Source organism: Lepisosteus platostomus, chromosome 12 (genome assembly GCF_059453375.1).
Source record: "Lepisosteus platostomus isolate fLepPlt1 chromosome 12, fLepPlt1.hap1, whole genome shotgun sequence".
Lineage (NCBI taxonomy): Eukaryota > Metazoa > Chordata > Actinopteri > Semionotiformes > Lepisosteidae > Lepisosteus > Lepisosteus platostomus.
In genome coordinates this window covers 19168855-19191689 of record NC_142622.1, presented here as the reverse complement: position 1 = coordinate 19191689, position 22835 = coordinate 19168855, and the positions used below count along the sequence as shown (strand labels likewise).

Below are 22835 nucleotides of genomic sequence, written 5' to 3'. Positions count from 1 at the left end.
AAACTCAGAATTAAGTAAGCTGGAGAAAAATGCATAATAACACATACCAACCACTTTCTAATGCAACAGTTTAAGCAAATGTATAGTTCATACTGGAAAGTTATTCTAGTTCACAAACTTTCAAGGCTGACAGCTTGCATTTATGCTGCAGGAGAGGATGCTGTCTGATGTCACTTGCAGTTTTTTGCTAGCAGCTGCCTGAGATGTTAGACCAACAGTGACCTCAAGGGCACAAAACCTACTGCACTGAAGAGAAGACGATAATCCAAAAGTGACAAGACGTGTCATCACTCTAAAGTGTGAAAAAAAGTATTGTATTAAGCTATAGGTGTAGAAGTAATGCATCATACTTTTGAAAGTTTTACACCAGACATACAGTTTACAAAATGATGGACAGGAATATTAGTACGAAGACAATACTGCTCAAATAGCCACACTTATGAGAACAGAATACCATAATGTTAATTATAATATATTAGAAATAACTGAAGTTCCTGACTATAATAGTACCTTTTTTTAGTTACATACGTCAATAGTGTAATACTTCTCATGATATTACAGAAGATACTTCAAATTATTAGTAATAATACTAAGGTAACAAATAAGACCATTTGTAGGGGAATTATTAGAACTTCCTGAAGGATCTCTGTACAAGGGGGTTACTCCTACAAATATCCTACAAGAGTGATTCAGAAATCCCACATATAAGGTCCTTCAGGATTCCATTCACAGGATGAAAAAAAGGATTGCTGAAGCATACTGGCAGGATTGTTTTCAGGGCTAATGTGGGAATTCTTTGAAGAAGGAGGCACATGTGGAATGAACAGTATTTTATAAGAACCCAAGAGACAGGAGGCAAACTGTTACCCACCCACAGAAACAACAAGGACCAATCCCTCCGTCTCTCACCATTGTTTCAATAGCTGCCAAATTGTATGGGTTTTTTTTGTATGTGCACTGCAGTGGGAACCAAATTAGTTAGCTACTAATTATCCCTTTCCATGACCCAGACTCCAGCGTACACTCTCTCTGCACGCCGTTGCAAATTTCTGACATTCTTTACTTTTTAAAGAACAATACCGATATTCTCATCTACTACTCATCTATTATTCTCATCTATTCTCATCTACTACTTTAAGGTTGTGCTAATGCCAGAAGAGCTTCAGTCGAGGTCTCTGCTTGTGGCTGTTAATGACACTCAGCTGTACTTGTCACTTGTCAGGCTAGTTTTCTAGGATGCTGTGGGTATGAGGGTTTATACAGTCAAGCCTCACGTTTTGATAAAGCTTTAAACATTTGATTGAACGTGAACACATGGGAGTACAAGACACAGTTCCCATCCTTGAAATTTCACAGAATAGCAGAGGGTGTGACACTTAGTCTCGTTGCCAGCGTCTTAACCGTGTGCTGCTTTTTGTTGAGCAGGACTATCCCCCCATGTGCAATCATACTTTAACTCCATTCAATAAACACAGACTCCTCTTTTCTTGAAAACATAGATCTCTGCCAACGATGGAGGTGGATTTTTCACTCAGAAATATGTACAAGAAAGCAACTAGTCTTATTTTTCAAGCTGTCAAATAGAATCCAGGGCTCTTCTGCAGAGGAAGTTTGAAGACCACTCCCTGCTCACTGTCACAGGCATCAGGAAGTGAGCAGTGCCAGTGAACAGGCTGAACTGTCCTTTATTTAACGGTTGAGACGGTGTTGATCTTATCTGTGGAAGGCCGTTGACAGAACCCCACTCCAGTTCTCACTTCCTCACAAATCTTTCCACGGCTTGCTCGACTTAGCAGTGACCTCTGCTGGAGGGTCTCCATCTTTTCTCGGTCTTCTGAGGGGAAGAGAATTGCAGCTTGAATACCGCTTAGAGATGCAAATGCAGACAGACTCCTGTAATATCAACAACAGCAATAAAGCAAATGTGCTTTACAGAAAACCTCTGCCTACAAAACTGAAAGTCGTCTTCTGCTAAAAGTACTTGAAATGTTTCACAAGCAGTGAAGCTAATGATCTCCAAGTAAAAAGGAAATTGGGCAGGGCCAAGTAACCTACTTTTTTGCTGATACAAAAGAAGGAATCAGTATATAAATATGCATTATATATAAATAAAAAATATAAAGAAATGTGTCTTTCTTTAGGCATGAAATTGCTTTTTTTCTACCAATAATTAACCTTCAAAGCAGTACCACTTTCAATTCAACACAACAACATTGTATCACAATTCACCAGGAAACCATTACATTTATGCTGCAGGCTCATTTTATCATTGGTGCTTCAAGTAATGCCAGCTCTTCATATGAAGATGTCTTTATTCCTATGTCTAGGACAATGCAAGGCAGCCTGCTGTGAAAGGGAGCATGTGCATGCATTTATACAGTAGGCTGAGCGAGGTTGCTGAGCTTTGGCAGTCTGAAGTAAGAATACCAGCTTGACTGGACCCTTTGCATTCAGATTTCCCATGCTACTATATTGTTTAGTGAACTCTGGCAATAGATAATTATACATATGCTTTTTTAATTTTTGAAAAGCCATAGTGGGGTTGTAATTCTTGTCTTTCCTCTTCTAGTGGAAGTGTAGTCAAAGAGCAACACTGTGGAAACCTGATATAAAAGGACCAGTTATGCTGTTTCGTAGAACAACTAAATTTAAGGCTGGAAAGTTAGCTTGGCAATTTGATTAAGTGGTCATTACAAACTACTGTAATTGATTTTGAAAATTGTACTTCAAGGGACCTTTCGTCTCAGGTGTAGCTGGTGTTCTGAGGAGGTCAAATGAACTGAAGCACATCAACATTAATAGACTCATATTGTAAGGTGCTGCATTGCATTTTCTTAAGTTCTTGCTATGGATTTTTAGAAGTAGTTGCCATTCAGATCACAGTTTTTGATGCAGACGTTGGTCTGACAGAAGCAATCTAGTAGTTTGTTTGCCTGGGAAGATCACAATGCCTGGGAAGTTAATCTTCCCCTCTTTACAAGAATTTTCACTAGATGTCCATTACATTTAGCACTGCAAAGTGCTCTGGCAGGTGATCAGTTTGATTTCCTGATCATAAACTTCCAATGTTAAGTGTTGCTTTTCCCTGCCTTCTGTAGATATTTGCATTACAATTTACAGTAGTAATCCCTTGATTAAGATCAAGGTAGCATCTCCTTTACTTGGTAAAATTGATCTCTTACTTAATTTCATACATTATAAATTACATACATTCAACAAAATGACAAGATACATCCCCAGTCAGATGGTAAGAGTACAGAATAAATTCACTTTAAACTTAAGAGTGAGAAACTGTTTTATTCATAGCAAATTCTCTACCTTAGGTGACGCTCACATGTAGATTATCATAACCATTGAGTTAATTTGACATTTTGTAAAAAGTAAATTGATTTGTTTTCCCCAAACCTTTCTGTGCCACAGGCAAACCTTTCTGTCCCATTGTTTCTGTTGACTTACTATATAGTATCTTACTCTTATGCCCTGAAGTGTGCCTATGTTTAGGCTCTCTCTCTCTGTCTACTGACAACTGCCATTCGTTTGCTACATTTAGGCTCACAAAACAGCTTTGCATCACTATGCTGCTAAGCTTTATGAACATCTATACCTCATTACATGTGAAAAAGAAACATCTGGAATGTTCACTAAATCTACTAAAGACCAGAATAGATTTTGTTTTCTTGTGAATCTGCCCTAGGTATGTCAAGAAGATTTATAGATTGATCAATCAAAAAGGAACCAGGTTATTGAAATTCTCAGATTGTGCTTTCAATTCAGCACTTACCCAATAGAGCCTCATGTTTCCATAACACCTTCTCTGACATTATAGCAACACTGGGAAAAGAAATATATATTGAAGTATGTATTCAGTATATGTTCTATAGAAAACGACTCAGAATCGACAGCGAGACACTTAAATCACACTTTGTTTGACTAAACCAATGTAGTACAACAATCCAATTGTAGCTCATGTAGTCTGACACTGGATTTTAACCCCTGTTTGAGGAGTATAGTATCTCTGATCCTATTTTGTAGCACACATATGTAATATTTTAAAAAGCAGCAGCAAGTCAGATTCACATGTTATAAGCAGCAGTTAGGTAATCAACTGACACTGGTATTGATCAAGATCTTTTGATAGTAAAGTGCATGATGGAGTGCATTGCCCTGAAAATTACTCAATGTACGCAATACCAGTGTCTGCTCTAAGAAAAATAAGACAGAAAGGGTGTAGATGATTTGTAACTCCAGTCAGACAAGTTATCATACTAAGAGTTGTTTAAGTGAATCCTGCCCTACAGTAATCTGTATAGGTTACTTTGTTTTAGATAATCGATAATCTGTTTCTCTTTTTCCATTTTCCTCCATCCTAAATATAAGATAAGATCTATCTACTACAAAACTCGGAAAAAAAAGAACAGACCCAAACCCCAAGGAACAGTCATCTGTTTCCTAAAATTCCATTTTTCCAGACATGAAAAAAATCTTACTAATTCCATCTTTTACTAGCCAATTAAACATCACCCCAGGATATTAAACCACAGAAAATAACAGAAATCAATTCTAATGTCACAAACACGAATAAACATAGTGCAGAATTTACAGTAAGCGTGCTAACAGATAATTACCGTATGTGAAAACGTGGACTGGAAAGGGTTTTTCCTCCATCAATATCATAATTATTTTAGTTTCAAAGAGATACGAAAGCAGGAAGTCTAACCTTTCAAGCACCTGCTGCTCTAACATGCATTTTTAATTGCAGTGTTCTAGCTGTGCAATGCATGGGCTCATTTTTGGAGTCCTGTTGAGCAGACCCTTCAGTAGCGATATTTAGCAATGGCACTGTGAGCAGCATTTAATGACTGGTGTATTAAAGATATATATTCCATATAGTGAAAGGATTATTGTAATTCTTTTCATTGCATAACAACATCATATAGTGGTACATAATTAATAATTTCCTTTTTGTTTTTAATTACCATTAAATGTTTTGCAACATTAAAATGTTCTTCTCCCCTCCTTTTCACTCAAACAAATGTTACCCCAGCACACAAAAGAAAACTGTATTTTCTTTCTAAGCTCCTGCTGCACTGGGTTCTTTTCAGCACTTAATGCCGTCCTTTAAAAAGAAGGCTCAGACGGTACAGCATCAGAGGAGAATCATTTTGTCCTCCGGGGCTTCACTGCAATGCTGAACATGTGGTTTGAAAGCTGACTCCTATACAAATCCAGCTGGAGGTTTTGTGTTGCATTCAGACAGATTTCAGACCCTGTGAGGTGCTTTGTTGGGATGCACTCTATCCCAGCATGCATACACTGGGCCCAAAATGACTAGTAAAGCTGAGGTCATGTCATTCCTGTGATGTAACAACCACACTACTGCTCCCACAATGCTGATAACCATTTAGTTGGGCTTGGGCTGAACTGTAGATCCAAGAATCTGGAACTAACACACAACAAAACAGTAGTCATTCCACAGTATTAATTTTCATCACACACCTCTGCTGTGTCAAAGCACACTATGGCTCAGGGATAAATTAAGCAGTGCAGGGACCAATGAGACATGGAGCACTGAACATGTTCCAGTCAGTGTCTAATTCAGTTTTCTAATTTAGTTTTTTGTCATCTGTAATCAACTCACCCAGTGCTTTCAGATACTCTTTCAATCTGTCCATCATCACAGAGCTGTTTGTGCTGATGAGGGTCATGAAAATACAGAACCTATGCTGGAAGCAAGGTGAGAGCTTCCTGAGAACACCCCTGTGCTATCCCATATCACTATGGGATGAAAGAGTGAAGGGATGAAACTCACGCCAACAAAGAGCACTCTTAGACTCTTCACGGAACATGTCTCAGTCTGGATTCAAACCCAAGGCCCAAGATCTGTGAGGCAGAAACACTATCCATGCCAGTGCGAGTCTTTTTCTCCGTTTTCTAATGGTGATTATTTTTTTAAACTGAAATGACCAACATACTGTACGTCTAGACCCTACAGTTTAGGAATCACTAATTCTTTATCAGCTCACTCTCCAACCTCTTTACAAGCATATACAGTAGCTATTAGGAATTGATTGCTTTCTAACCTAATCACTAACAATAAACTAATAACACCTTTCCCCCTCTACATTCTCCTATATCTGATCTCCATACTGAAACATGTATATAACTTGTTGGTTGCTTTGGCTTGGCTAACTTGGTGAGCATATGTTTCCAGGGGTTAAGCTAAAATAATCACTTTTACTGTGATTAATGGTCTTCTGATTTCCCTCCTTAAAACTTCAATTGCAGTCAACTATGTACACCGAAGGGCACATAGTTTAAGTTAATTCCTTTAACTAGTGTTTGAATGTGTTAAACTTCAACCATGTATGATCCTACATGGCTGTCTAGTGGCAAGACATTTAATAGTTTACAGAAACATAGAGCTAATGAAAACAGGCACAAAATATTGTTATTTTCAAATCAATATACTGTAGTTAAATGCATTATTATACTGATATGAGTTTTGTTGAAATTAAACATAATGGGGTTTTGTCCATAATGAACTGTAAACTGCATTATTAGTTCTGAAAACTTTAAACGGGGCACCAGGTTGATGTTTTATCTTAACTCCATTTTAGCGATTCTCTGCAGGGTATTCTTGCAGCACTTCAGGGTACAGTTTCATGGTTTGCCTTCATTCTATGGAAAAATGAGACATATTTTGAACAGTTATAATTTGTCATCAGGATTCAGATTTGCTGCAGGGAGTGTCTAGGATGCTGATAAGATCAGGTATTGATTTGCTTTTCTACGTTGTGTGGGATAATGTTTTTAGCAAGCAATGTCACTACATAATTTAGGTAAGAAGAAATAAAATATATAACAGCTCAAATAATATCTGTGTACTCATTATATTTCTTAACATTACACTCTGAGTACTACACATTTTATCGGTGCTTTGTTCACCAACTTTATAATTGCCAGAGGAGTCTACTCCTACTGCATCCTGGAATGAGTTCAGTATATTTTACTTTGACAGATGTGTGGGTGTAAGTTTGCTATGTGCCACCATTACATTTTCACTTAGTACTAAAAAGCCTTTTCCAAAAGACCTGGGTATAGGAGAGTAAAATAGGCTATGTAATACACAGTGTAGTGCCCTGATAAACAATCAAGTGTTGTGAAAGGTCATCCATCATATTTACCAATCAAACCTAACAGTCATTGTCAGGTGTTCATCATCACTAACTTCAAATTAATTCCACAAAATGTTCATTTGAATACACTGGTTGAGACAGAAATCCGGATGACACTAAACCTCTATGAATTGAGATCCCTTTAGCAAAACATATAATTGTGAAAAAGATGAAGATCTACAGTATTTGTTTCTATAAAGTCACAACTTATTGTAACCAGATGCTAGCCAGGATTGACACCTGTCAAATGGAATGCTTCTCAAATAAGCTGTAAAAGATTACATCCAATTGCCATTTTAAATGTTTTTATTGTAATCATTTTGTGAGTTATATATTTTGACCATTTTGTATGGTAATTTTTTGTATTCTTTTCATAGATATTTTAAGATCTGTTTGGTTTATTTGTATTGTTGTCTTTGATACAGTAGCTTGCATTATTGTAGGTTACTACGAATAATGTAACCTATTTATCCAATAATTATCCATTTATAATGATAATATGCCTAATGTAATAATAGATAGGTTTAAAAATATTCAATTCATTAAAAGAGCCTTGTATAGTAGCATAATGAAATGATTATTTTCTTGCACTTTCCTTTTCTTCTCTACGTTAGAAAATGATAAACATTATAATAGGGGGTTTCTGTAAACTATGCGAAACCATGACGACCTCATCTTAGTACAACAGTAAGAGTCATAATTCTACCTATCAGAGTCAGGCGGAAATTCCTCATGCTTTCCCTGACAAAAACAAAATTACTGCTAGTGCATTTGTTATGCTAGTTATTAAAGTGTAGAAAAAAATGTGATTAGAGTTTTCCAATATACAACAGTAAAATGGGGCTTTGCTTTCAACAGGTTTGGTTTAGTTGAAAGAAATGAAAGCATAAGTTTGTTTTTTAAAATCCAGGTGGATGCTGCACATTGGTGGTGGTGTAGGGTAGTCCCCATTACCTGTAAAGCGCTTTGAGTGGATTGTCCAGAAAAGGGCTATATAAGTGTAAGTAATTATTATTATTATTATTATTATTATTATTATTATTATTATTATTATTAAAATCCCACACAAACATTTTTTTGAGTTATCATTAAAACAATTAATCAAGACAGGCAAAAAAACAAGGACACTAACTCACATAAAACTTTAAAAAGCACAAGGAAATGTACCATAATCTGCCTTTGGAAATTTCATTCACCACATGTCTATATTTGTATTAGCCTTCTTAAATATTGTGTGTTCAGGAGCAAATGAAATACACTGCCAACTGTGTCAATGCATAGACATGGCCTAATTTGTTTCTAGTTGGGCATTACATTCACAAATGTTTTAGATGAAATATTTGCTATATTTTGTTCACCACTCAGGCAAGTGACTTAACAAGTAACATATAAGTCCATTATTTAAATAACTGGTACTGCATCATAATAAATAACACATAATGTACTGAGCTATGTGAAATGTGTCTGACAGTGGCTTTACCGTACTAACTAGGTCAAATAGGAGGGAAATTCAATACAAGAATCAAAGAGTGGTTACAAAAGAAAGGAGGCTATTCAGCCCCTTTTACTTGTTTGGTAGTTACCTGTAGAAGTTAATTGACTCAAGGATCTCATCAAGTCATTTCTTGAAAGAAGCCAGCATACCTTGTTGTATACTCTCACAACACATTGGTCAAAGAAGTGCCTCCTCTTCCATTGTAATTCTCTGTTGCTCTTGTATGCTCAAATAAATTAATAACCTGCAATCAGCCTTTTCTAAACTCATTTTCAATGCACCTTTAGAATACTTTAAATTTGTAGATAATTTTGTACTAAAGGTCTTACTGATTTTTCTGTACCTTTGTTTTTAATGGATATGAAACTGATTGTTTTACGTTTACCTGGTTCATATTAATAATAATTGCTTACACTTATATAGTACTTTTCTGGGTACTCCCCTCCACCAATGTGCAGCATCCACCTGGATGATGCTACGGCAGCCATAGTGCGCCAGAACTATCAGTGGGGAGGAGAGCAGAGTAATGAAGCCAATTCATAGATGGGGATTATTAGGAGGCCATGATTGATAAGGGCCAATGGGAAATTTGGGGTTACACCCCTACACTTTTCGAGAAATTAATCAAGGATTTTAACCTGGGATTTTTAATGACCACAGAGAGTCAGGACCTCGGTTTTACGTCTCATCCGAAGGACGGCACCTGTTTTACAGTATAGTGTCCCCGTCATTATACTGGGGCATTAGGACCCTCATGGACTGCAGGGTGAGCGCCCCCTGCTGGCCCCACTAACACCTCTTCCAGCAGCGACCTTAGTTTTTCCCAGGAGGTCTCCCATCCAGGTACTCACCAGGCTCACACCTGCTTAGCTTCAGTGGGTTGCCAGTGGTGAGTTGCAGAGTGATATGGCTGCTGGCCATTATTGTCATAACCTATTTGGATAAGTATTGACACTTGATTTTTCCACTGTATTGCAGCCTCTGTCTTCAGTAGCAATTTAATCATAGTCTACATTTTTTTAATACAACACGAGATGTAGCTTAAGTCCTGATGATCTATTTGATTGACTGTTGTCTCTGTGGCATAGTTGCCACGGTGATGTTGAGACCAGACAACATGTCTTGACAAGGATTACTGTAAGAGATCTATTGCTTTGCCTTTTGGATTATCTGAAGTTTTACCAGCTATCAACATGCATATAAAAACCATCAAAAGCTGCAGGCCATGTCTGCATGTTATGCTATTTAAAGTAAATCTGTTTGAACAGACATGGAAACATAAATTAATCATGAAATATTTACAGTACATACATTCTGTCAGCTTCAAAACTAGACTTTATACTAAAATCTCACATCATGTAAAACCTGATCAAACTTGCATAGCAGGAGTTGTTTTTTATGTATCCTAGAGGAGCAGTGTCCTTTTTCAACTTGAAGCATGAGATTGATGTACCATATTCCTGAACATACACTTGTATAAAATATTTATCTGGTAGTTTCTGCATTTAACACATTATTATGTATTCGACAAATACATTGTCCTTTGCAGTCTTGTAATACAAGGGCAAAATATTTGTCTTAATACTAGTCTCTGTGGCAATATTGTTTCACAGTTCCTTCAGTTTCGCAATCTTTCTTTTTTCACTAGTGTTTAAAGCACAGTCTAACTTCTTGTTTAGTTTTCTCTGAATAAGATTTTATTGTCCCCTGAGGGAATTTTTTTATGGACACACAGCACTCCTGTACATTTAAAAAGAATGCAAACAAAACAAAAAAAGAAGACAAAGAAAAGAAAAACATTGTACATTATTCTATTACAATAAATAAGACATCTGCATGTATTATAAGATGCTTTCTTTCTTTTTTTATATAAATTCACACGTCATAACACCTAGGCCATTATTTTTATGACTTTGATGGAACTTTGTGGTAGACAATTTACTTTGTGCCTCTAGTACTGTGTATTAGAATCCACCACCTAATTCTCCACCAATTTCTTTTTATATAAGAAAACAGAAACTTACAGTGAGACTAAGAAAGCCAACGTAAGGCACTTGTCTTAGATGCTAGTGCATTTGTTATGCTAAAAACTGTTGGACTTACTATTTTTGTCACCTGAAAAAGACTCAAAGCAATTTCATTTGATATATTTACATTTCCAAAGGAAAACACAAATATTATGCAAAGGATAATGAAAACACACATTTCAGCACTTTCAGAAAGAAACATTTAACAGATGAAAGCTTACAAACAATCCACTTATCAGCAGCATTCCAGAGCATCACAAAAATAGAGAAGCTTCATGCCAATATTTTGGATCACACTGCATCTGCTTCAGCAGAATTCATAGTGAATCTACCGGTTTGCAGTTCAGCTTTGTTTTAAATACAGTACATATAGGGTTGAAAATGTGCATCTTTGTGGCGAGAGAGTTCTTGAAAACGAGTTAACCAACTAAACTTTCCAACCAAGTTGGAAACGCCCTGAATCAGCTCCATAAGAATTGGGACAATAAAGTAAAAAATGCTATTTTCCTATATATCCAATTCAGATTTCAGATGAATGAGGCAGCTCTACTGTACGTCTGTATATACTGGAAGTTAAAATTCCGAATTCCAGAAAGCCAAACCCTTTTCTCTCAATAACAGATTCTAGCTGTTTTATCGGGGACTAATAAAATACGTTATTTTCCACAACGATATAACTTTTAATACAGAGCAATTGGAATACTTAGTGACAGGCAGTTTCCACTCGTAACTTACAAAGAAAAAACGGAAAAATCGGGAAGATATTAAAATTACAAGGATGGAAACTCTAAACACGAAAACGTTACAAAACACGTGTAAGAACAGAAGAAAACACCCAAAATAACTAGTGTTCATAGCTGTTTCACACAACTACAATCTTAAATCCTTGTCTTCACATTTTTACACACTAGATGTCGCCCTCTCCCCTCGGCTGCTCAGTGCTGAAGTTCACGGCCTCGTCTCTCAGCCCAGTGTGTCTCCGCGGAGAGAGCTTGGGGACGCCGCCATTTTGAAATCCAAATCGCTCACAGTACACCCGCCCTGAAACCTGGAACTATGCCGCGGGGCCGACCTCGCAAACCGAGGGACAAAACCATCGCCGATGCAGGTAACCGGGGCCAAAACACCACGAATAAATAAAGCACCGTGTGAGCTTTCGAACCGTGCCGGCATAGCTCCGGCAAGTGGCCGGGTATCTGAGATAAAAGCACTTGAAGGTTGTGTATATAGTCCCCGGATATAGTACTGTGGGGTGTCCATATCTTTTGTGCCGTGAAGGAGTGATTGAGGCGGAATGATATTAATAACATTTCTCTGGCTCTACTTATTCCTTCTGAGCTAACACTCCTCTGAGAAAGCTGCTGTGTTTCGGGGTTAGCAGATAGTACCTGTTTAAAATGGGCTGTGTAGGCTAGATCATTTGCTGGAAATATAAATGTTTTATGGTTGTTGGCATGTAAGGGGGGAGGGGATCTGTCTTTGTTGTCTTTTTTTGCTTCTTTGTGTGCGAGCAGTAGTAGAAGCTGTTTTCTGCGGACACTGTGCTGAAGCTGAACCAGCCAGGGAGTCTTAACTTAAGACTTAAGTTGACTTAACGCTTAGCTTGGGGAATGAAGAGCCCGGAGGAGTCACTTAGCATGATAACAATGCCGATTTGTGTGCACGTAGGATGAAAACCTTCTGCTAGTTCAACTTCGCTTTAGCAAAATGTAATACATGGCACCTCGTGACGCTCAGCCCTCTTAATTTATAATAAACTCCCGAGTCCAGTGAAATTTCAGCTAGGAGCTCAAGACTGTACAACTTAAAAATATATATATACAAATGCAGAACCGTTACAGTTAGTGGCTTCCACTGTTGCGACGCTTTCATTTTTTATATAAACATTTGTGTACTCATTTTAAAAAATGAGTGCAAAACAACCTTTGCAAAGGTATGCGTTTGTTTTAACCGGGAAAATAAAATATTTAAACGGTGTGTGTCTAGGGTGGTATTTTTATTTAAAATTCTAAAGTTCACGAGACTTGTGTAGTGAAATGAAAGTGAAGATTCAGTTTTTGTGTTGGGAAAACACCAGGCGAAGTTGCAGCATTAGTGAATCAATGGTCAGTACATGAATTTAAACAACAGGCGAACATCCTTACCTCTCTTTAAAGAAGACCTGAAAGGTTTTGAGGATAAAACCTTAAATTCGAATGAACTGAAATAGTGCTGTGTTGTACTGTGTACAGCATTGCAAAGATCATCGCTGTCGCAATAATGTAGTGATATTTACGTGAAATATTAAGTATACGACAGTATGCACGGTAACATGTTACCTACTCTTTTCTGAAATAAGCTCGCACCGTTGTTGATGCTTTTCTGAAAGTAGCTTAGGCTAAAGCAAAACACATAAATCTCGATGCATAGACATGTTCAATGTAAGGTTGGTGTGTATTAGAAGTTGGAGACATGACTGGGCAAGTTGGCCATCCTGTATCAATGTAATAGGGTTTTCCCATCTCCAGGTATTGAGTTTCCTGATCATCTGTGTTTGGCAGTATTCATTTCCTCATGAAACATAGACATTGGTTTTGGAGATAAAAGTTTTTCTTCTTGAAGGTGTTTACAGAATTATGAGAGGTCAGCAGTACTTACACTATGCATCCCTGTGATAAGTCCCTTTCATTTTCACAAATTCTGTGGCTTACAATGTACAATATTAAACAAAACATAAATGCTTGTTGTTCATGTTTGCACTTTTTTGATTGACTTTTCTGCATTTGGCTCAGAGCTTCTTAAACAATCTTTGTATGTGGTTGCACATGTAACACCTCAGTCTCTGGCAGTTAGTTTCCCTCATGTCGTAGTCTTAATAAAGTGAAATCGTCCTAATGTGGTAATGCTGTCTCTAGTTCAGGTGGGTAGCTGCGTCAGCATGCGTAGGCTGCAAAGGAACAAGTAATAGGTTTATTCCATGCTGAAAAAAAGAAGAAAGAAAACAACGTTTCGGCCGTGGAGCCTTCTTCAGGTGCTGTCTCTTTCAGCTTTAGACTTTTTTTTCAAATTTCCAGCCAGTTTCCTGATGGGATAACTAATTTCTTCAAATGTTTAGTATATGTGCCAGTTTGTAGTGTAGTTGAGGTTTCCCAGTTCCCAGTCCTGTTGCTGTTGTATAGTACCCATGTCTGTACACTATATATAGGCTACATAAGAACAGTAACAAGTGGAATTACATTTGGCCCATTTAGCATGTTTAGAAGTGAAACGGATCTGATCTAGTCCTTTCTTAAAGACAAGGGTATCGTTTCAACAACATGGCTTAGAGTCACACTTCCACAACTCTTAACGTACAAAGGTGTCTCCTCTTTGTTTTAAATGCACTTCCATACAGTCTCCACCCATGTCCTCTGCATTTCGCTTTTGATGCTGAAGAAGTCCTTTAGAATCAACAGCGATACCCTGCAGGTATCTGAAACAGTGTCTATTGATGTTATTTTATGAAAGCAGGTCTCTTGTTTTCACCATTGTCACTTTATACTTTTTAACCTGCATTATCTGTCAAAGATTACGTGCTCATTTATGTGTACTGTATGTTTTAGGTAAAAGTCTAATTGAATGTAGAGTTATAACATTGTTTCAAGCCTGTATATAAACACTGTTTTGGCTTCACATACACTTATCTGTAGTTCCACACAGTTCATGTGGGAAGGAGATCACTCTTGCTTATGACAGTGTGCTTTTTTCCTTATCTTTGGCGAATGTTGTGTTGGGAGCTTCTTTTAAAAGACATGCAGGCTCTGCCTTTCAAAGTATTCTTGAATTCACACATTTCATTAGCCTTCAGGTCTTTTGCTAAGACATAACTTGTTTGAGACAAAAGCCACAGTTCCGATTTTAGCCATGTGAAATTGCCAATATTATTTGTCATTTTTAGCTTGTGTTTTAGTTCTTTCACGGCTTTCTGCCCTTCTGTGCAGTGCATGAACATGACTTTGTGGAAGGGGCTCTTGATGAAAATGGAAAATCGGAACAGAAAATCCTGATTGAACTGAGAGATCAGTGTTCAGATGACTCCTCTGCCACTACTAAATCGACGTGTCACACACGGCACGAGCAAGATTCAGTCTGCAGTAACAGGCTAGCACAGTTTCCTAGGTAGTGAAGGGGTGTGATATTCCATTGCAGTACATCTCAGATAGTACTGTCAGGGATTGCAACAAACCTCATGTCCTGTGGGTGTTTGATGTTTTATAATTGGTAGTGGACCTTCTGGAAACGCCAAAACAAATTTCAAAACTCAAAATGTTTGCCAGCCTGTGTCTCAGGATCCATTCAGTCTAATTGTGCAGGTTAAGTGTCGTTTTATAAAGCTGCTTGCTGAATGAAGATATTAATTTTCCATGATGATGGCATTACTCTAGGGTGACCTTTCTATTTGAGCTTTGTATCCAAGGAAAAGAAGTTCTTACATAAATATCAGAACAAATTCAATATTAACTAAACCATAATGCAATGTAATTTAATATTGTATGAGAAAATGTTTTTTTCAGTGCCTGTTTTGATGAAATTGTATTTCCCGCTAGAGAAATAGGTAGTTTTTTAACCCAAATATTGCAGAGAAAAGTGTCAGTATGCATCATTTCCTTCCAAGTGATGCTTAAAGTGTTGAACAGCATGTTAGACAAAAATCATGGAACATAAGAAGAATGAAAAATTATCAAACTTTTTTGGAAGTAGATGGTGTTCACATGTAAAATGGTAAAATACTCCCCTTCAATTATTATCTCACATGGAAAAACAATAGTCTAATGAATTTGTAATTTTTGGAACCACAAAAATAAGCAAAATATGTTTAAATTAAATACAGAACATATTTAAATAGAACATGAATTTAAATTCAGAATTCAGAAGGCGACTGACCCTCTTTCCGCCAGTGCAGGCTAGAAAAGACACTTCAAGGTGAATGTTCCTCTTTTGCTGACACTGGGAAAACATAAAATATTGATATTACACTATACATGTCATTCTCACCCTAACAAAAATGTTTTAAAAACTTTTTAGTTTTTGAACAATTTATAAAGTTGGAAACATGTTTCTTCCAAACTGATAGTCCTTGATGTTACTAGTAAGAGATGTCAGACAAATGCACAGGTAAAGGTTTAATCCATGCTGAAAAGAAAAGAGACAACATTTCAGCCGTGGAGCCCTGTTCTGGTGTGAATAATGCGGTTCCACACCTGAAGAAGGCTCCAAAGCCGAATAATTGTCTGTTTTCTTTTCCGTATGGATTGTCTCAGTGAACTGTGATTCATACTAGGCACCTTTCACTGACATTGCAGGCCAAAGCAGAGGTTTCATGGAGAATGGCCCTCTCACAAACAGTGCAGGCCAGAACAGATGTTTCACAGTGAATGGCCCTATCTCATCGGCAGTGCAGGCCACAGCAGACGTTTCATGGCGACTGGCTCTCTCTCACTGAGATTGCAAGTCAGAGCAGATGTTTCATGGTGAATGGCCCTCTCTTATGGACAGTGCAGGCCAGAGCAGATGTTTCACAGTGAATGGCCTTCTCTCACTGACAGGGCAATAGTGCAGGGCTGACACTAAGCATTGCACTGAATCTGAATTGCTTGGTTAAGGTGACATTGCTTTACAGGATATATGTTATCATGTGTCTATCGAGTCTTTAAAGAAAAGATGCAAAAGGATATTACTAGAACCTATTTTTATTTGTTTTCATTTGTTACTTTGACAGTATTATTGCATTACAACTAAATACATTGTCCCATTTAATTGCTCAGATACTATAACCGTATCTTCCCTGTGACAAAAATGACAGATGTTATTCTTTATGGTTGTATGGTTTCTATTTCAGGCTATAAATAATTAAAAGCAATTGGCATGTAAGCTTATTCATCTTACATGCATTATCTTGGCTACTCAAGGGTGTTCACCCATTTCCTGTTAGCAATGAATCAAGTGAAATTAAATCAGAAAAGGCTAAGCAGAGAGACCATTAGTGTTGCAAAGAAAAAAGCAAAGGTACCACATAAAGGATGCTTTAAATAAAGTTGTCTTTTTTGCAGATGGATCGCAGGAGAACTCGGAGAACCCTGGCTACAGCAATTCAGAGCCCAGAGATTTCAAATGCTCTGTGTGCTCACAGTCCTTCCCCAAGGAGAGTCAGCTGCAGCGCCACCTGCGGGACCATGAAGTTAATGACAAGGCAAGTAGGGAAGTCTTGAATGGAGCAGCCAGACTGCGCGTCTCTCATTTGCATTCTAGGGAATGAAATATTGACTCTCTCTTCCTGGCAACAACTGGCTGATAAAAATGGAAAAATAAACTACCATGCGTTTTTGTTATGTGTCCAGGTGCTTCATCTGCAGGTCTGATTATATAAGAAAGTTAAGAATCAAGAGGAAACCCAGCTTGGTCATTTGGTTTCTGCTCTCTTAATGAATGAAGAAAATTGTCAAGTCGTTTCTTGAACAATCTTAGCAAATTGATTTTAACATTGTAGCTTCGTCCTTATAACCATGTGTCTTTGTGTAAAGTAATGTTTACCTAATTTTTCTACTTTTCCTATATGTGCTTTCATTTTATTTTTCTCTACTGTTTTCTTTATATGGGGTATAAAAAAAAACTAAAATAAAAATAATGTAAAAGTATATGGCTGATATTGTGGTGGGACTGTAACCTGTTAATAATACAATTAATCAATCCATTAAAATGATATTAGAGGAGAATAAAATAAATGGTTGTATCTCAGAAATAAATTGATAGATCGATCTGGATGGACACCACTTAGGGTTTTTCTCTCCTAAACTGCTGTGTGGTAAATCCGCAGAACTACTGTATCAATTAGGATGGGCCTGACTTTGTTGTATTTTGCTAAGCAGAGCTAAACTCCCAGATTGATGTGGGGCAGGAAACTCATGATCCAATAATTGTGTCAACAGCACAAATATTCTGTAGCTTTTTGGTTTGTATTTCATAGCTTTTTCTAAGATGGTATTGAAACATTATCTTCTGTAGAAAAGTAAATAAAATAAATGGTTACAAAAAACAAACACAAGCTGTTTCCTGAAAGAGACCAGTTACAGTGGCAACAACTTTGCTAAGCAAATTGTTCCATACTGCTACAACTCTTTGGGCAAAGAAATGAAGTACCCCCTGTTCTCCGTTCTCCATTTTTTTTCATGTAGAGTCCTCCCGGTCGTGTTTCATTGTTCATTCTCTATTCTCCTCCTCCTCCTCTCCCCTCTCTATTCTCTTCTCTTAACCAAACCGCCAAAATATGCATTCAACATTTTTGTAATAATACACGCTATGAATTATGAAGTGCATTAAGAGGGAATAAATCAATGTTTAAATCAAATTCATGTAATAATTTTAAGATAAAATGAAAATAATCAAGTGTTAGAAATCAATTTTGCCATTATTTTTACAGCAGGCTGGAGGAAATGAATGAGATATTTGTATGCCTTTCATATCTCTTTTTGTAGACGCGGAGGTTGCTTTAGACAGGGTTTGGGGTATTTTCACAAGAAAAGTTGAAAGTGAGATGAAAGCATAACACGTCCTCCTGCAGGTTCTCAGAAAAAGGTCATTCATTTTTTATGCAAGTCAATAATTTATGCTGATTTTTCCATTCTTAGTTGTATTTCAAGAATATTGTCTAGGTGAACCTGAATTTTGATATCCCATTGTGTGTGTGTGTGTATTCCAGTGCGCATGTGAGTCCAGCTCTTTTCAACCCAGCATCTTTGAAATTCATTCTCAAAGCAGTTTTTGGGGCAAATTTACTCCTGCTAAGTGTAGGGTTGCTATCACTTGGAAAGCTTCTTTACCTGCTTTTGTATTGTTATAAAAGGAACAGGGGTGGCACAGTGATACAGCACTGGGGCCCTGGGTGCAATTTCTGGGTGCTATCTGCATTGAGTTTGTATTATATGTGTATAACTGTTTATTTCGCAAAAACAAAAGAGAACACTGTCAAGTTGTGGAAGTTTTTGTGTTTTCTTTTATTTGTATGAGAGGTTAAAGAGAAAAATCATTTTGTTTACTCTTGTACGTTCTCCTCCTGTCCACTTGGGTTTCCTCCCACAGATTCTACACTTGATCTTAGCCAAAAGACTGTGAGCTAGGAAAAAAAAAACATGACAAACTCAAAAACATTTTACCTGTTTAAAAAAAAAAACTAAAATTAACAGGATAGAGCAAACCAAATGTCGTTTTGGAATACATTCACTGTTGTTTCTTGGTCAATGTGGCCATAAAGGTAAAATATTTATATTTAGGTTTTCCATATTATCATTATGGTGAATCAAATACCTATTCTTAAAAATAATATACAGTAACCATTTTCAGTATTGGTTTTTCATTGTGATAGTTTGTAGAACAGTGCCATCTCCTGTTCAATAGTAGCTACTTGAACCGGGCCTTGCAATATGTCTTTGACAGGCCATTATCTCAGTGTTCTCCCTAACCTGTAACTATGTGGCATGACCATGTTTTTGCTTGTAAAAATGCCAGAATGCTCAGAAAGCCTTTCTTTGCGTAGAACTAATATTTACTTTTTAAACAATCTATCACATTATAAAAATATTCTCTTCATATATACAGTAGTATTTGTTGCTATCATAATTCTAGTCCTAGTCTAGATCTAGTCTCATTTTAGGGCACAGTGTCAACTTATCTTCTCTGTAAGCCAGAAACTTTTTTACTTGTCCACATAATAATAATTTTGTGGTGTTAAAATATCTGAATATGAAGGGACGTTCCTCTATGTATTGCATTGAAATTGCTTTTTTAGTTCTTAAAAGAGAGAGAGAGTCTTTATTTTCCCCGGGGCGGAGGCAAGTTCTATAAAATTCTATGTAAATTACACAGTTCTATGTAACATAAAAATAATAACAATCATAAAGAGGCCCATCTAGCCTGTTTGGTAGTTAAATAAACTAAGGCTCTCATCCATCTGTTTCTTATAGGAAATTATGGCTTCAATAAAATGGCTGGGTTCCTTGTTTCAAATTTGCACAATCACTTCGATAAAGATGTGCCTTCCTTTCTCAATTTAGAGAAAATGGACTTCCAGTAGTTTCACCTGTGTCCTTTGGTTCTTGTTTTGCTGTTTATTTTTAAGACACTGTGAAGTCCAATGGGTTAATTGTGTCAGTAACATCGAAGATATGGAATACCTTTATAAGTTTAGTTCTTTCAGCCTGTCAGTGTAATACATTTCTTTAAGCCCCAAAATGCTGTTCTCGTGGAGGATTCCAGGGAGCCAACATCATTTATATAAAGTGGTGACCAAAATTGTACACGATATTCTTAATAAGGCTTTAATAGTGTATTGCAGTTTTAATATACCTGTAACACCCTATAATTTATATGATATCCTAATATTTTATTTGCCTTTTTATTGCTTTCTCACATTGTCTAGAAGATGTAAATCTTGTGACAATGATGTGAAACGATGTCTTTTTACTTCTAGTTCAATGTGTCCCATTTTGTATTTATAGTTTGTTTTCACTACCTGCATCTAAAATCTATTTGATTTATTTATTTATATTGCAGTTTCTACCATATAACTTTTTTGCTATTATTTGCAAATTAGACTAATTTATTAACTCTGCCAGATTCTACAGTACATCATTGATAAAAACTAGGATGAGCATTGTTCATAGCAGAGATACCTGTGGTATGTTCCTATTTAATCACCCCCATTTAGTCATTAGCCCCTTATCTGTACTGTTTGTTTATTACACCAGTTCTCATTCCAAACACAAACATCTTCCTTGCCAACCCCCTATAATTTTAGAATTATGCTTTTATGAGGCACTCTATCAAAATCCTTCTTGAAATCTGAATACACCACATCATGTACTGTGTATATCCATTACGATTGCTTGTTGTGTAGCCCCTGCCTGGATAATGCAACAGCAGCCAAAGTGCACCAGTCTGCTCACCACACACCAGCTCTCAGTGGGGAGAAGAGCATAGTGATGAAGCCAATTCACAGATGGGGATGATTGGTTAAGGCCAGGGGGAAATTTGGCCAGGACACCGGGGTAATACCTAGACTCTTTTCGAGAAACACCCTGGGATAGTATTAACTATGATGGACTGTCAACGCTTAAAAAGATTGATTTATGACAAGACCCTCACAATGGTATGTAAAATATGGTCTCCATGTCACGTTTACCTTTGGCGTGAAAGATTGTTTTTTAACAGTGCTGCTTCTTTGACAGCCTCACCGGTGCGACCAGTGTTCCATGTCCTTCAACGTGGAGTTCAACCTGACCCTTCACAAGTCCACACATGCAGCGCTGGACCCCACCTGCCCCATGTGTCAGAAGAAGTTCTCGAGGGTTGCCAGTCTCAAATCTCACATCATGCTCCACGAGAAAGAGGAGGTGAGACACCGAGCATCATGTACCGCCTCTTATCCTTTTGTTTTTTTTATTTTGCTGCTTCGGTTTCTTTCCGTCTTCTTTCCATGAACGCCCCAGTCTCAGTTCTGCCCCCCTCCCTTGTCGCTGGTTCCCGTGAACACAGACGCACACGTTTTCTTGTCAAGCTATTCTTCTCGCGCTGCAGGTGGGACCACACAAAGCAACTTGTCAAGTCATCCCCAGTCCTGTTTTCCTGGGAGGAGGTTAGAGTATCACTGACTGAGGCAATTAGCCCTTAAATCTGTCAAGCAGAGTTTCCTGCCACTGTAACGTTTAAAGGGGAACTGCAACACTATTTTAATCTTTCGGGGCTAGATAGAATTGGTATTGATGAGTGCATTTCAAACCACAATGAAAGTATAATGTGCGGAGTAACATCTTAAACCTCCAATTTACATCACAAAATAGACTAAATTTCCAGGTATGCACAACACCATATTCTGTGATTCAGAATGAGGCAACAGAATGTCAGGTCAGGTGAGGTGAACTGGCTCTATTACATTGTAAACAAGCAGACTTGTGAATACATCTCTTTAACTCAATAGAAATATTGCTCTTGACTTTTGAGACAGTTTTGCTGCCAAATGCAACTTGGTTGTTAAATCTTTTGTGCAGAACACATTGGAACATTTCTGTGGTGAAATGTCTGCTACACATCCTGTACTTACGTATTTGCTTGTACATTGCATTACATTAGTCATTACTGATACCACATCACATCACGTTTCTCTGAAACCTTTGCTCTTGCCCGTGGAGAGACCAGGGGCTTGAGATCAAACTGGTCTTTTACAAAGATCATGGTTTTGTGCCTAATTTTGAAGTTGTAAAATTTTGTGATAGTCAATTAAATTTATTGCCGAGGTTTAATAACTAGTCTGAGAAATTGGAGCTGCAGTTCCCCGTTAATCAGCTCCTTGAGGGGAAGATGTGAAAGAGTTTCACATAGCCAGAAATATGCCAGTTTTCATGTATTTCTTCTTTATTGTGTTATTATCTTCAAGGAAATATGGACAAGCGATATTAAGAAAATACAAAAACTTAATTAATTCAATAAACAACATACAGTGTACCATAAAGCACTGCACTGCTAGTTAGAGTGAGTACAACAGCAAGTACTGTACATGTTCCTCCCACAGATACTCAAAATATGATTACCAGCATTGCACAAAAATAATTATTGTGCCATAAACCAAAAGCAGAAATAATATCAGCCATAATACTGATTTGGAGAAATGGTATGAAGTGGCACAAAAGTTAAAGAAAAAATGGTTTTGGGGAACAAAACTGTTACTAAGGGTTTAACATGGTTTCTTAAAGATGTGCTTCTAAAAACATCTACTTTGAGTGAATTATTTTATGAGCAGTATTCAGAATTGCTTAAATGACATAAAATTAATACTAATAGTCCCCGCAGTTTAGAGTCAATAATGATGCCAATATGATTATGTTAATCAACCAGTTTCAACTTCTCCATTAACTGTCACAACTAAAATTAAACCTGATTTCCTTTTCCTGAAGTTGGTAACCATTTCCATCGTTTTCTTAAAGTTTATTAGTCGTGCTTGCATTCAGGGCTGTTCAAGTCATTTTTTCGTTTAATTGGAAAATTGTTTTCATTTCTCGGTACTAGTCTCATACAGCACAAAAGAGTCAGGACAGAGATACAAACGTTAGAAAGGTAAAAAAACAATGAGTC

At 37.2% G+C, this 22835-nt stretch overlaps 1 protein-coding gene across 2 annotated transcripts in view; it reads left to right on the top strand.

Annotated features, from left to right (window-relative positions):
• The first annotated feature begins 10764 nt into the window (after positions 1-10764).
• Positions 10765-22835, top strand: part of znf236 (zinc finger protein 236) — a 96473-nt gene continuing 84402 nt past the window's right edge. The window contains exons 1-3 of one of the 2 annotated variants that reach the window (XM_088601280.1): positions 10765-11805; positions 16766-16905; positions 20936-21100. In XM_088601280.1, the coding sequence (XP_088457406.1) occupies positions 11754-11805; positions 16766-16905; positions 20936-21100 (357 nt within the window). In that variant the 5' untranslated portion in view covers positions 10765-11753. The remainder of the gene's footprint in view (positions 11806-16765; positions 16906-20935; positions 21101-22835) is intronic. The other variant, XM_088601278.1, reaches the window with a different exon arrangement.